This window comes from Nanorana parkeri, unplaced genomic scaffold (genome assembly GCF_000935625.1).
Source record: "Nanorana parkeri isolate BGI_ZX_2015 unplaced genomic scaffold, ASM93562v1 scaffold2330, whole genome shotgun sequence".
Taxonomy (NCBI): Eukaryota; Metazoa; Chordata; class Amphibia; order Anura; family Dicroglossidae; genus Nanorana; species Nanorana parkeri.
The window spans coordinates 134,290-148,026 of record NW_017308598.1 but is presented as its reverse complement, the minus strand read 5'-3'; the positions used below and the strand labels follow the sequence as shown (position 1 = coordinate 148,026).

The 13,737-nt window shown below is 42.9% G+C and overlaps 1 protein-coding gene across 2 annotated transcripts in view; it reads left to right on the top strand.

The window, feature by feature from the left end:
* DDX46 (DEAD-box helicase 46) overlaps positions 1 to 13,737 on the top strand; it is a 121,275-nt gene that overhangs the window by 10,902 nt on the left and 96,636 nt on the right. The window contains exons 4-8 of one of the 2 annotated variants that reach the window (XM_018573315.1): positions 80 to 164; positions 3,770 to 3,775; positions 8,735 to 8,900; positions 9,429 to 9,574; positions 11,598 to 11,711. In XM_018573315.1, the coding sequence (XP_018428817.1) occupies positions 80 to 164; positions 3,770 to 3,775; positions 8,735 to 8,900; positions 9,429 to 9,574; positions 11,598 to 11,711 (517 nt within the window). Of the gene's footprint in view, positions 1 to 79; positions 172 to 3,769; positions 3,776 to 8,734; positions 8,901 to 9,428; positions 9,575 to 11,597; positions 11,712 to 13,737 lie in introns of both variants that reach the window. The other variant, XM_018573316.1, reaches the window with a different exon arrangement.

The following is a 13,737-nucleotide window of genomic DNA, read 5'->3' as shown; positions in this document are numbered from 1 at the left end:
GCTTGTGTTGGTAAAAAAAAGCCATAAAAAGCTATTGTATGTTTTTGTTTTGTTTTTTATTATTATTATTATTATTTAGATCAAAATCTAAAGAGAACACAGACGTTCTTGAAGCAAGTAAAGAAAAGAAAAAGGATGATGAAGATAAAGACAAAGAAAAGGATAGATAATGCACCACTTCGCACAGAAAATTGTTGCAATTACAAATGATTAGGCATTCTCATGTTTATTTCTTTTGTGTTGGTATGACACAAAGTGGAGGAAAAAAAAAGCCAAATCTGATTAATTCCACGTAAATGGACTGGACAAAATTATTGGCACCCTCATTTAATATTTGGTAGCACAGCCCTTGGGAAAAAATAGCTGAAGTCAATTGCTTCCTGTAACCATCAATGAGTTTCTTGCACCTCTCTACAGGAATTTTGGACCACTCTTCTTTCACCAACTGTTCCAGGTTCCTCACATTGGAAGGGTTCATTTTCCCAACTGCTGTTTTGAGATCTCACCACAGGTGCTCTCTGGGATTCAGATCTGGACTCATTGCTGGCCAGTCCAGTACTCAGAGCTTTGTCTGAAACCATTTCTGGGTGCTTTTTGACATGTGCTTTGGGTCATTGTCCTGCTGTAAGACCCATGACCTCTGACGGAGACCCAACTTTCTGACACTGGGCCCTACATTGCACCCCAGAATTCTTTGGTTGTCTTCAGATTTTATAATGCAATGCACACAGTCAAGACATCCAGTGCTTGAAGCAGCAAAGCAACCCCAAATCATCAGTGAACCTCCACCATGTTTGACTGTAGGGACTGATTTTTTTTCTTTAAAGGCCTCCATTTCTTTTTCTGAAAACAGAATGATGGGCTTTACCAAAAAGCTGTCATTTTGTTTCATCTGTCCACAGCACACTCTCCCAAAAGGATTTTGGCTTCCTCAGGTAAGTTTTGGCACACTCCAATCTTGCTCTTTTATGTTTGTTTCAGCAGTGGGATCCTCCTGGGTCTCCTACCATAGCGTCCTTTTTTTTTTTCTTCAAATGGCGACGTATATTCTGAGCTCAGGATATGGTCCGTGTACCCATCACACTCAGAACCGCTGCTCCATGAGATAAGTGGGTGCAGCAGGTGACAACGGGTGTCTTCCGTCAAAGTATAAGTAAAAGATGGACACCGGCACTCCAAAGCAAATCCAGTACGTCTATTTATTCACGTACTTGTTGCAAATGCAAAACATTTCGGGGTCTCACAGGATCCCCTTCATCAGGCAAACAAGTGATAAGTGCAAGTGAAACAGAGTGAACTATATACACACCAGTTGTGAATGTGAACCAATTCAAAGAGTCTGACATCATCGTGACCTCACATTCCCTCCAAAATTCAAACTAAAGTAAACATGTAACCAGACATTAGTGGCTAGAATACAGACACATGTGTGAATACTATATGGACACAAAAAGGTAAAATTACCTGACACAAATGTCAAAACAATCACGATGCATGGTTATTGCTGTGTACAGTGATCTGTACAGAAAACAGTGTCTTGTAAGAATAAAAAGCCATTAGGCAGCACTGGAGGAGTAGTCGTCGGCTGCTGTCAAAGGGGGCCAGTCCCGCTCCCAGTCAAGCACCAATAAGAGGACGCCATCTGGTGGCAGCCTGTAGCATCACAGATGGGGGAAGCCGCACACGTCACAAGCGACGAGGATTCGGTCACACCCCTTGGTGAGCAGACAGGCTTTGGAGTGGCCGTACCTGCCTATGTCAGGCGTGGTGTCGGCCGTATCGTAGGGTACCATGACAACGGCGGGATGCTGGCCAGCGGAGGCCGACAGTTAAACAAGCAGCATGCAACCACAGTGAGACTGAACAGAACTATCAGTAGACAGCAGCACAATGCATCGTGAGAGGATAACACTGCATGAGGGAGCATCCGTGTAGAATGTAAACAATGAAGAAATATGGAAAAACAAAATGACAGCATAGATAACAATGGGCTGTCACAATAAAAGCAAGTGAATAAACGCTAGAGAAGGACCCATTCGTATTTAGTGGTGTGGCACTCCACAGATAAATGCATTGGCAGAAGGCCAGGTACGAAGCGAGCCTGTGAGGAAAAAGGCAATATTGTTGAGCATTACTAAAAAATAAACGCATGCGGCTATCTACATATTACTGGGAGCAAAGTAAGAATAAATAAAATAAAAAGAATAAAAAACACATAGAAGCCACTAGAGTTGCCAGTATAACTGGGTCATCACATGAATGTATACCAGGCTGTAGGCATGAAAGGTACCATGTAGAATAATCTTTAAACGCATGCAGTGTGGTCCATGCAGTGTGGTGTTGGCTGAGATACAAAGCATGGGTACCACTGAGATTGTAACTACATGGTACAGTGCAATGATGTGTTCCAAGGCTCATAGTACACAAGGGTGATGAGATAGTACGTGAAAAGTACTGCTTAGTGATATGATTAAACAAACACATCTGGATCTATGGGATATGGTGAGAACCCAAATGCGAAGTAAAGCATAACTGTTATGGGATTATGAGTAGCTGTGACTTGAGCAACTAGCTGCAAAAATAAAAAAATTGATATCACAGAAGCATGACTATGGATGCATGATATCACATGACATAGTCCATATGGACATGTAATGGCCACTCATGAACGTAAAAAAAATGGAAAGGCCATAAAGCATACTCCATCTCATGGAGAAATCAGTGTGTGTCAACTTGTGTACAGAGGTCTAACTTCCATGGATAATGAAAAGAACACTCTGGGGGAGAAGTTATGATCAAGAGAGGTGATGTTAAAATCCCCGGCTGTGGCACACTAGCCACCCCATGGGAATTCTATGTCAAAGAAATAAGGAGATAAGCATGTGGTTTAAGTCGATTTACCGATCGGGGAGGAAGCATTTAAGGGTAAGACTCGTATTGAGTCCCCTTGGCATCACGGTATCCAATGTGTGGATCCAAAATGCTTCTCGTTGGAGAAGGGATCTATCATGATTCCCACCACGGTGGGGTAGTGTGAAATGTTCGATCACCATCCTCCGTAATTCATGGGTCTGATGTCTTAGCTTAGCAAAATGAACCGCTACTGGTTTATTTAGATCCAGAGTGTCACCCTTGGCACAGGCATTAATAGCAGATCTGATATAGCTACAATGTTTTTGAAAGTGTCTTTTGAATGGTCCCATAGTCTTACCAACGTATGCCAGTCCACATGGGCACTTCAAAAGATAAACGCATGTCTCTGTCGTACAATTGAGATAGCCTTTGATCTGAAATCTCTTCCCACTATGTCGATGTGAGAATGACTCGCCTGTAATGAGCGCACTACACATGTTGCAGTTAAAACCTTTATACCAACCAGTGCGTTGTGATATTTGGAATGGTTGTTTACAGTACTTGGGCCAGGGGTCTGCCTGGACCAAGTGGTCCTTCAGGGTTTTGCTGCGTCTATATACCTGCAGTGATGCTGTTTTAAAGTGTGCAGTTAGTTGTTTGAGAATGTTCAGGTTTTTAATTGTGGATCTGCGAATCAAATGTGACGCTCCGTTGAATCTCTGGATAAAGGGTAATCTGTTAGAGGGTTTGTCTGTCCTTGAGGTTAAGAGCATTTTTACTGTTGCCCGTGCAAGTGCATGGTCCAAAACTGAGATGGGGTACCCTCTTTGCTGAAACTTGGAATTCATCGCCCTAATCTGTATGTCGCATGCGTCTGGATCAGACGCATGGAACTGCGATATAGGTAAATTGTTAAGTAAATGTTTAGGGTATGAACTGCAATAGTGAAGTATGGTGTTGCGATCTGTCGGTTTGCTATACAGCGTGGTAAGAAGATGACCATCAACAATATTGTTTTGGACATCTAGGAATGTAATGCTAGTGTGATGAAATTCTGGGTAAAAGACAATACCAGGGAAAATGGAGTTGAGAAACCTGGCAAACCCTTCTAAGGCGGTGGTCTCAACCTGCCAGATAACAAAAATGTCATCTATGTACCTAGTCCAAAATTTGACATGCGTGATGGATAAATGTAAATCGCTTCTAGGTAGCCCATGAATAGGTTTGCAAAAGAGGGTGCCGCGGAACTGCCCATGGTAGTACCCTTAGTCTGTAAATATAATGTGTTCTCAAAGAGGAAGAAATTATTCACAAGAACAAATCTTAGGCAAGATAAAATAAATTCAGTAGGTATGGTGTCATGTTTGTGTGACCTCAGAAAATGTCCAATTGCATGAAGACCTGAATCAACGGGGATGCATGTATAGAGGGACGAAATGGGACAGTTTATCAAGAAAATCCCTCTTGTCCCTGACAAAGGCAGGGAGTACTTTAACAAGTGGTTGAAGCACGGTGTCAGTCATCTTCGCCATGGGTTGTGTAATTGAGTCAGTCCCGGACACTATAGGCCGAAATTTAAGTGGATCCACAATATCAACGTTATAAAAGTAAAAATAAGTCAAAACAATTAACTTTGTGATCCAACATGGATCTGTAAGCAGTAGAACATTGCCCATTTCAAGTGGGGTAGGAGAATGACCTGTAGAGGAGCCCTGCACAGCTCCAAACCTCACTAGGTAGTGCTGAGAAGTAGAAAGACAGCCTGACGGTCTTCAGGTGGTCAGGGTGCAATCCTTGGTGACTCGTTTCCACTCTGAGGATACTCTGTTAGGAGCAGGGGTGGAAGAGGTGGAAGGCGGATCCTCTGGAGCGGTGCACCATTGGCATAAGATGTTGGTGCCGTCCTTTAATAATGAGGAAATGACACGCGTGGATCCCTTGTAGTTAATAATAAGCTTGGTGGGGTACCCCCAGCGGCATCATTCGTTTTGTCTTGGGAGTCTATCATCTGATTTATAGTGGAGTCGATTTCGCCCATTTTGTTCTCAACATGGTCTACTCTGGAGCCTATGACGTCAACATCAGCTCTTGAGTTGTTGAACCAGGGAGACAATATCCGAATGGATGGCACTGCGGAGTGAGATTAGCATTTCTTTCAGTGTAGTGTCCAGTATAGGCTGGTCAGAGGTAGGGAAACCATTAATGGAGCGGTTCAACTCCCTTGTATCATCTAGGGAGGCAGAAGGACTCGCCTCACAGCAGCCTGCAGTCTCCTCTGCCATCCTGGGTTTCGCTTTTGCAGGGATGCCAGAACATGAGGAGAGAGGCGATAAGGACCCCCTGTAAGTGAGTGCGATGCAGGGGACCCTGTATTGCTCGGCAGGGAGAAGCTGTGTGCCCGGAGCAACCGCCATTTTGTTTCCGGCGCACGGCTGAAGGGAAGAATTCTGTGACCTTCCTGGGCCGTGTCACGTCTCTTCATTTGCGGGACATGTGGAGGCGAAGATGTGGTGTCGGTCTCCAAAGAAAGTGAACCGATCGGGCTAGTCAGCGGTGAGAGATGAGGTAACAGAACCGCGGATCGGAGCTCTCTGCTCATGCGGCCATCTTGTGCAAGCGGCAGCCACGTCCCCTCCAGTTGTACATTTTAACATATCACGGTGCCCATTGATCTCAAAGAGAACAAAGGCTTGAGATCTGCAGGGCATATTAGCATGCTAACTAACTAATTTATTTTATGTACACTAGTCTCAGAGAAGCTCAATTACAATTCTATTCATGTCTGGGTGCACACATGTATACTTTTGGCTAATCATATTTCTTCCAATCTACCCATCATATATTATTATTAAATAGATACATTTATTTTTTTTATTTGGGCCTTGGAATTTCTTACACTGCGAGCTAACCGGCCAGACGTTGGGTTATACAATCTAGCTAGCCTATTTAGACATGCTAGGGACTGGATTCATGACACTGCTTATTTTAAAAACACACTTCTGGAAAAGTATATGGTGTCACCCTGGTCCCTGATGGGCATTCTCAATACCCCGTGGAGAGCTCTTTCCCCAGCCATCAAGAGTGATATCCTCCTGAGGAACACCATAATTACCTGGAGGGAAGTCTGGAAGCTATATAAGATCCCAGGGGTGATTTCTCCTCTGATGCCCTCATGTCATCACCGGCCTTCTCTCCAGGCAGGAACTCCAGTGCCTTCTCTACCAGGAGTACAAGAGGTATTTGTACCGTAGAAGACTCCTCGGGGTATCTGTAATCAATTTAGGGAGTTGCAGACCACTTTCCAAATTTCTAGCAATCACTTCCTACAGTATGCTCAAATTCGTCACTTTATAAATGGGAACCTCCCGGTACCATGGTCCTTGACCTCCACCTCATCCTTCTGCAGACTCTTTTCCTCTCCTTCCCTGAAAATGTCGCTGTCCACTATTCTTCATACCTTTTGATCACCTCTACTCTGTCTCTTCTTACTCATTTCCACCCACATGTTCACAGGTGGGTGGTCTTCAGAGTCCATCGGAAGACGCCGATCAGTTGCTCCTTTGTGGATGGCTTTCACTTAGGAAAGCCATCATTTGCGAAACATGGAGAGAAATCCAGTTCAAACATGATACATAGAGCTTTTTACGCCTTCAATCTACGGTACACAAACACTCACCAGCACCCTATGTGATGGCACATTGGAGGTGACAGGTTCTCTTTAAGGTTTAGACCCCTAGTGTCACCTTTCCACTTCACTGTATTCAGCTGCTGAGGCAGCTGAATGTCAACACAGCAGGCAGTGACTGGGAGCAAAAGCCAGCCTGTTGTTAGTTATTTTAAATTGCAATAGCAGGCTGGCTATTGCACCCGCCCACTGCCTGCTGTCAATCAGCAGAGGGAACTGAAGGACAAAGCTCTCCTTCAGGTCCTCCACTGCTGATTGACAGCAGGCAGTGGACTGGTTCAATATCCAGCCTGCTATTGCAATTTAAAATATCCAATAGCAGGCTGGCTATTGTTTCCAGCCACTGATTGGAGACTTGATGCTGGTGTTTTATCAGTCCCTCGCACCCAAGTCCGAGGTATTGATAGAACACCGGCAGAGAAGGAAATGGGGCAGGCAGAGGCGGAGGAATGGAGCAGCAGTGCAGGTGGGGCGGGGGGCAGCAGGAGGAATTCAGAGTCACCGCAGTCTCTTCTCCCCGCTGGGCCGGCTGCACTGGTCTGTGTACCCGCTGCCTCTGCCGATACAGGGGGGGAGAGCAACAGGGAAGGGACACAGACCCTTGTAGCCAGCACCAGCAGAGAGGAGAATGAAACAGCGGCAGGGGAATCAACTGATCGAAAATAAACTAATCGATCATGAGAATCGTTGACAACGATTCTCATGGTCGATTAGTTGTTTCAGCCCTATTCCCAATACTGTTGCAGAAGTTCCCAGACGTTTTGCACTTGTGGTTTGCTTTCACCTTTTTCACTTGTCCATTCTAAACTGTTTAATTTTGGTTTAAGTCTGGAAACTGTGCGTGCCACTGCATGATTTAACCCTTTCGCTGCCACAGGGTGGCCATGTCAGTAAACCTTACGTTGGTGGCTTTCATCCTGCTATAAGCTCATAGTTGCTTTAGCTACCATGAACTTATATCAGAAGGGTTCTTCTGACAAGCCGCTGATGACTATTTACAAAAAATCCGGGCACCCCCCGCCGCCACGGCCACTGGCTTACACGAGCACTACCTTATATGGCCAATGTGTGTGTGCATGGTCATAAAAAGTCAGTGAGTGTGCAAGTGATTGGATGAGGTCATGAACTGCAGAGTGCAGATTTATTTGCATTTCACATTCCGTGAGTTTTTTGCTCGTGAAAACATCCTGGATACTCTGCGTCCAACTGGTGCTTTAAATTTTTAAACATGAGCGGCTGCCTGAGAACTTCAAGGAGAGAGGTTCAATTGTTGTGAAGAGGGCGCCCAAGAAAGCCCAGCAAGCGCGTTGATTCAGCTGCAGGATCGGAGCACCACCTGTGCAGAGCTTGCTCAGGAATGGCAGCAGGCAGGTGTGAATGCATCTGCCCGCATAGTGAGGCGAAGACTTTTGGAGGATGGCCTGGTTTTAAGAAGGGCAGCAAAGAAGCCACTTCTCTGCAGAAAAAACATCAGGGACAGACTGATATTCTGCAAAAGGTACAGGGATTGGACTGCTGAGGACTGGGGTAAAGTCATTTTTTCTAATAAAATCCTTTTTTTGATTGTTTGGGGCACACGAAAAATACCTTGTTCAGTCCTGTGTCATGCCAACAGTAAAGCATCCTGAGACCATTCATGTGTGGGGTTGCTTCTCAGCCAAGAGAGCGGGCTCACTCACAATTTTGCCTAAGAATGCAGCCATGAATAAAGAATGGTACAAAAACATCCTCCAAGAGCAACTTCTTCCAAACATTTAAGAACAGTTTGATGACAAACAATGCTTTTTCCAGCATGATGGAGCACCTTGGGGATCAAGTTGATTGACAGCATGCCAGGACGAATTGCAGAGGTCTTGAATAAGAAGGGGCAACACTGCAAATATTGACTCTTTGCATAAACTTAATGTAATTGTCAATAAAAGCCTTTGACATTTATGAAATGCTTGTAATTATACTTCAGTTTACCATAGTAACATCTGAAGATTTTTAAACACTGAAGCAGCAGACTTTGTGAAAATGTATATTTGTGTCATTCTCAAAACTTTTGGCCGCGTGCTTGCGTGTGTGTGGCCTTGATTGACTTGAGAGTAGAGTTGCATAGATTTTAAATTGCACTATGAGGAAGGAGTAGGCTATATTACTAACTACTGTAGTACTGGCTAGTGATTAGCATTAATATTTTTTTTTCTGCTACAGAATTTTGACCAGAACAAACTTGAGGAAGAAATGCGAAAACGTAAAGAAAGAGTTGAGAAATGGCGAGAAGAACAGCGTAAGAGGGTTGAGGAGACCATTGGAGAGTTAAAAAGAGAAGTTGAAGAGCTAAAGCAAGGGAAAAAGTGGAGCTTAGAAGATGATGATGGTAAGTTCTGCTTTCAGCTTTATACTACAAAATTGCTTAAACTATGTTGTGTCCAAACATTCGGGCTCCTTCACATCTGAGCGCTGAAAACTGCAGGCTAAACAGACCTTTTCTAAGTGTATGTTGAAAGTGTCCAAGTTATTCCGAAAAGAGTGTGCTTAAACTACTACGTGTAGGTATTTAAGAGTGCAGAGTGAACATGTAGAATATACAGTAGTGTGTCGCTGTGCTAAACTGCCCGGGTGGGAAAGAGCACTTCGCCTCTGTTCACTCCTGTGCGCTAGCAGATGTGCTGCAGTGCCATTAATTCTTAACGCACCCCAACCAACTCGCGTGCATTGTAGAATGCCAAAACACATGGTGCCATGTGTTTTGGTGCTCCACAGTTAAAAGAAAGAAAAAGTTGCAATTGTCACGTTAGGCCGCACATTAAACATGTGTAAAATTTTCCTTTTCACTCTCTCTTTCACACTCACACACACGTGTGTGAATCAGGGCTTAGAGAATATTTTTGTTTCACAATTGCAGATGATGAAGAGGAGCCAGCAGAAGGAGAAAAAGAAGGGCAAGAGGAGGAAAGTGAGGAAGTGGATACTTTGGATGCCTACATGGAAGAAGTCAAAGAAGAAGTCAAAAAGTTTAACATGGGCAGTGTTAAAGGTGGAAGTGAAAAGGTTAGAACTGTTCATAGTTTGTTACTGCAGTGGCTTGTGCTCCATTTTGTATTCAGTATGGATGTTTCTTCAAAACTGACTTTTCCTAACCCATAGGTAGACCGATGTGATGACATGTAAGACTCGCCCCCTAGGAAGCTTTGCCTTTAGAGACCTGAATTAAGCCACTGTTTAAAAGTGCTTATCTTTGCAAACTCTGGAACTTGTAGCCTGTATTTTTATCTGCTTGGGTGTTAGCGATCACTCCAGAGGTAGGAATAGCTCTTGTAAAAAGTGTATACCTACAGGATGTATGTTAGAGGTGCACAAAAAATGACAGTACATTAACTTAGTGGCATACAATTTAATAACCAAGTAATAAAAAAAATGAACCACTTCCAGCGGGTTCACCTACATACATGTCATCCGCTGGAAGTGGTTATACCAAGAACATGGCTGCTGCTGCAGACCATTGCTGTTTAAATACAAGGGATCTGTACAGGTGCCGGATCGCTTGTACAGTCCTGCAGCCAGAAGAAGCTGGTGAAGCAGATTTTTGCTTCATCAGCTTCTTTGTGGTGCCCTGGTGACAGGTGTCTGAAAGCCCTCTTATGGACACCATAAGACGAATGTTTTTTTCAAGCCCTGCCCATCAAATTTATGAAGGCTTGAGTGTCCATTCAAGTGGACTGTGATTTTTGGTGGTGGTGAGCACTACCTGGTATATTACATTTTTATGCATTGTATTTGGGGAGTACCTCTTTTTCTCTGATACCTAAGGTGCAATTAGTCCTCATCTGTGCCCTTTATTGATGTTGCTTGTCTTAAAAGTTATATATTGGTGTATGTTGAGGGGAAAAAAGCAATACATGCACATTTATATCTCTGTAGCTGTCGGAGCTGGGTTTTTTTTTAACCACTTGTAGACCGAGGTGTTAAACCCCCTTCCTGGCCAGGTCATTTTTCAGTACGCTGCAGTACTTTGACAATTATTCCGTCATGCAACGCTGCACTAAAACAAATTTTATACCATTTTTTGGGGACAGATAGAGCTTTTCTTTTGGTGGTATTTAATCACCACTCTTATTTTTTACTATATAACAAAAAAGTACCCTAAATTTTGAAAAAAAAAAACCCGTTTCCCTATGAAATGTTATAAAACATTTATCAGCCCAAACTCCTGCTGCTGTCTAGAGATCTTGGTGTCGTCATGCTCTATACACTATTCAGACTGTGTATAGATGTGAGGAGCAGTCCATTTGGGATGATGCAGTTGTATGGGCGGAGGTATGCACAGCAGTGCTGAATTCCAGCACAAACAGCTGCAGGGAAAAGCACCCTGCGGGTTCAGGTAAGTGGGTGGGGGGATGCAGTTTGAGGGTGTGGGTTTGGAGAACATGAGGTTTCATGTCACACCCCAAATATGGGTGTGCTGTGAAACATGCTTGCAAAAGTGAATTAATCCTTTAAAATAAATGTGATCCATGTAGACTTTTTTTTGTACATACATTTTTGCTTAACGTTGAACTCCTATAAGTTCTGTTGCATTAAAGCGCTCTTTTACCCGTATTTTACAGAGGCAGCCTTTTGTGTACCTCTGGTGCTCAGTTCTCCTCCTCAGGCTTGTTTTCAAAAATGCAAAAGAAACTCTGCCAAAATTGGTGTGAAGGAGGGAGTTGGAGGTATGACTTGGACATTAGAACAACTGCCACACCTCTTCCTTTCATATCAAAGTTGGTGTACCAAGTTTTAAATCAGCCCTGTTCTGTTTTTACATAATAGTTTAAAACCCCTTTTTAAAGCATTATACATTTTCTTTATAATGCTACAAGCATGTTTAAGCAGAGGTTTCCCTGTCAACACTATAAAATCTTGCTGGTAAGCTCAGGTGTAGCTGGAGATAGCGAGTCCTTAAGCAAATAAGATTTCTTTAGTGTTACAAAGAGTTTGGGAAGGTGGTGTTGGGAAAAAATATCTTCAAAATAATGCTTTTAACTTTTTACTTTTATGTATTGATAAAGCTTTATTTAATCTTTGTCCACAGAAAAGTGGACCAACTGTCACAAAGGTTGTCACTGTAATGACCACGAAAAAGGCTCCTGCTGAAACAACAAAAAAAAAAGGAGAACTTATGGAAAACGATCAAGATGCCATGGAGGTAAATAACCTTCAAGTGTTCAGAGTGTTTTCTTGTATTGCATATTGGGAATTACAGGAGACTATATTGCCTATTGGAGGTTAGACAAATGCACTATTGAGATGCCTTGTTTTCTTGTTATCCAAGCTCACGTGCAATCACAGTTAAGTGAAATTTATTCTAAAACTCTTTTGGGGGGTTAATCAGCCTATATTTAGGAGTATTAGCATAATGCTAATGCATAGCTGGAATTGCAGATGTCAAAGGTTCATTTGTATTGGCTGAAATTGCTGCTATGCTGCTGTTTGAACAGTATATCTAATTAGTTGGCTTTTATTAAAGTGAATATATCAGTTGCAGGAAAGTCAACCTAAAAAATTGGCAATGTGTTTTATTAATTCTTAACTCCGTTTGTGTGTGTCCAAATAGCCACTGCATCCTACTTATCTCTGTGTGGTACTTTTGCATGTGTGTGTATATCTTTTTCTTTTTCAAATGGCCCCTTTATCCACAAATTCAGGAATAAAGCCCTACCATTCACTATTGTGGTGTGAGAGCCTCTTGGCTGCAGCTGCAATGTTGGACTAGAATAGTGATAGTGAGGTTACTCCTGGTATCTACAGGGCTTAACTTGGAGTCCACAGAAATCAAAGCCCCCTCCCCCCTGTATAATGTGCAAATACAGCAGCTCCCTGAGCACATGGAGACTTGACAACCAAAAAGTACAGCTTGGTACCTCTACTTTTACAATTTTAGTAGTTTGGCCATTTTTTCCCGTTGACAAGTTCTCTTACAGCAAGAGAGGCTAACCATTCTGGGATTTACAGTTTTGCAATAGTATGTTGTAGTAATGCTGTCATGGCAGACTTTTAAATCTGTGTGCTTTGAAATCTTGGGAATATGGAGGTGTGCCACAGCTGCTGTGCTGAGCGACTTCCCCTTTGCTGTGGTATTACAGAGAGTCGGCCATTCAGCACACCTTGGCACAGTGGACATTCAGCAATCGCTGTAAAGCATTGTAGTACTTGCAGGTACCTCAGTATTTTTTAGGATCTCTTTGGCCCTTCACTGTATAAAATATATATATATATATATACTAAAATTGGTCCAAGCAACATTGGGACAAATGCAAGTAGATATGAGTGTTTATGCCTCAAGTTCAGCTTTAAAGAGATTATTACTTTAAGGGCACTAAAGCTACTGACAGGTATGAAGAGCAGGCAAAAGATTTGTCTTTGCAAATCTGCAACAGCTTTTAGTATCCTCTGCTTGCCCGAATGCCAGGTATTCTGAACAGACAAAGCTTCGACATTCCACAGCATGCCGCTAAGCTGTCCCTACAAACGATTATTCAGATAATCTGGTTGTGATGAGTGTCACTGACGGTTCTTTCAGACATGTTAGCTTACAGTGAGGAAAATAATTTGATCCCCTGCAGATTTTGCAAATTTGCCCACTTACAAAGAAATGAAAGGTCTATAATTTTTATCATAGGCGTATTTTAAATGATAGACAGAATATCAACCAAAAATCCAGAAAAAAACACATGATACAAATGTTATAAATTGAGTTGCAGTTCAGTGAGTAAAATAAGTATTTGATCCCCTACCAACCAACAATAATTCTGACTTCCACAGACTGGCTATGTGGTACACATATTATTTCTGTCAATTTAAGAAGGTGCTCCTATTGACAACTCGTTATGTATATAAAAGACACCTGTCTGCAGAATCTCTTTCTTCCATTGAAAGACCTGCACAAGGCTGGAATGGGCTACAAGACTATCGGCAAGAAGATTGGTGAGCAGGAAACAACTGTTAGAGCGATTAATCGCAAATGGAAGAAATACAAAATAACCATCAATCGCTCTCGGTCTAGAGCTCCATGCAATATTTCGTCTCATGGGGTAAGGATGATCATGAGAAAATTTTAGGGATCAGCCCAGAACTACACGGGAGGCGCTTGTGAATGATCTCAAGGCAGTTGGGACCAGTGGTGTATTCTGGTTTGGGGCTGCCCTAGGCAAGACAAAACTCGCCCCCCCCCC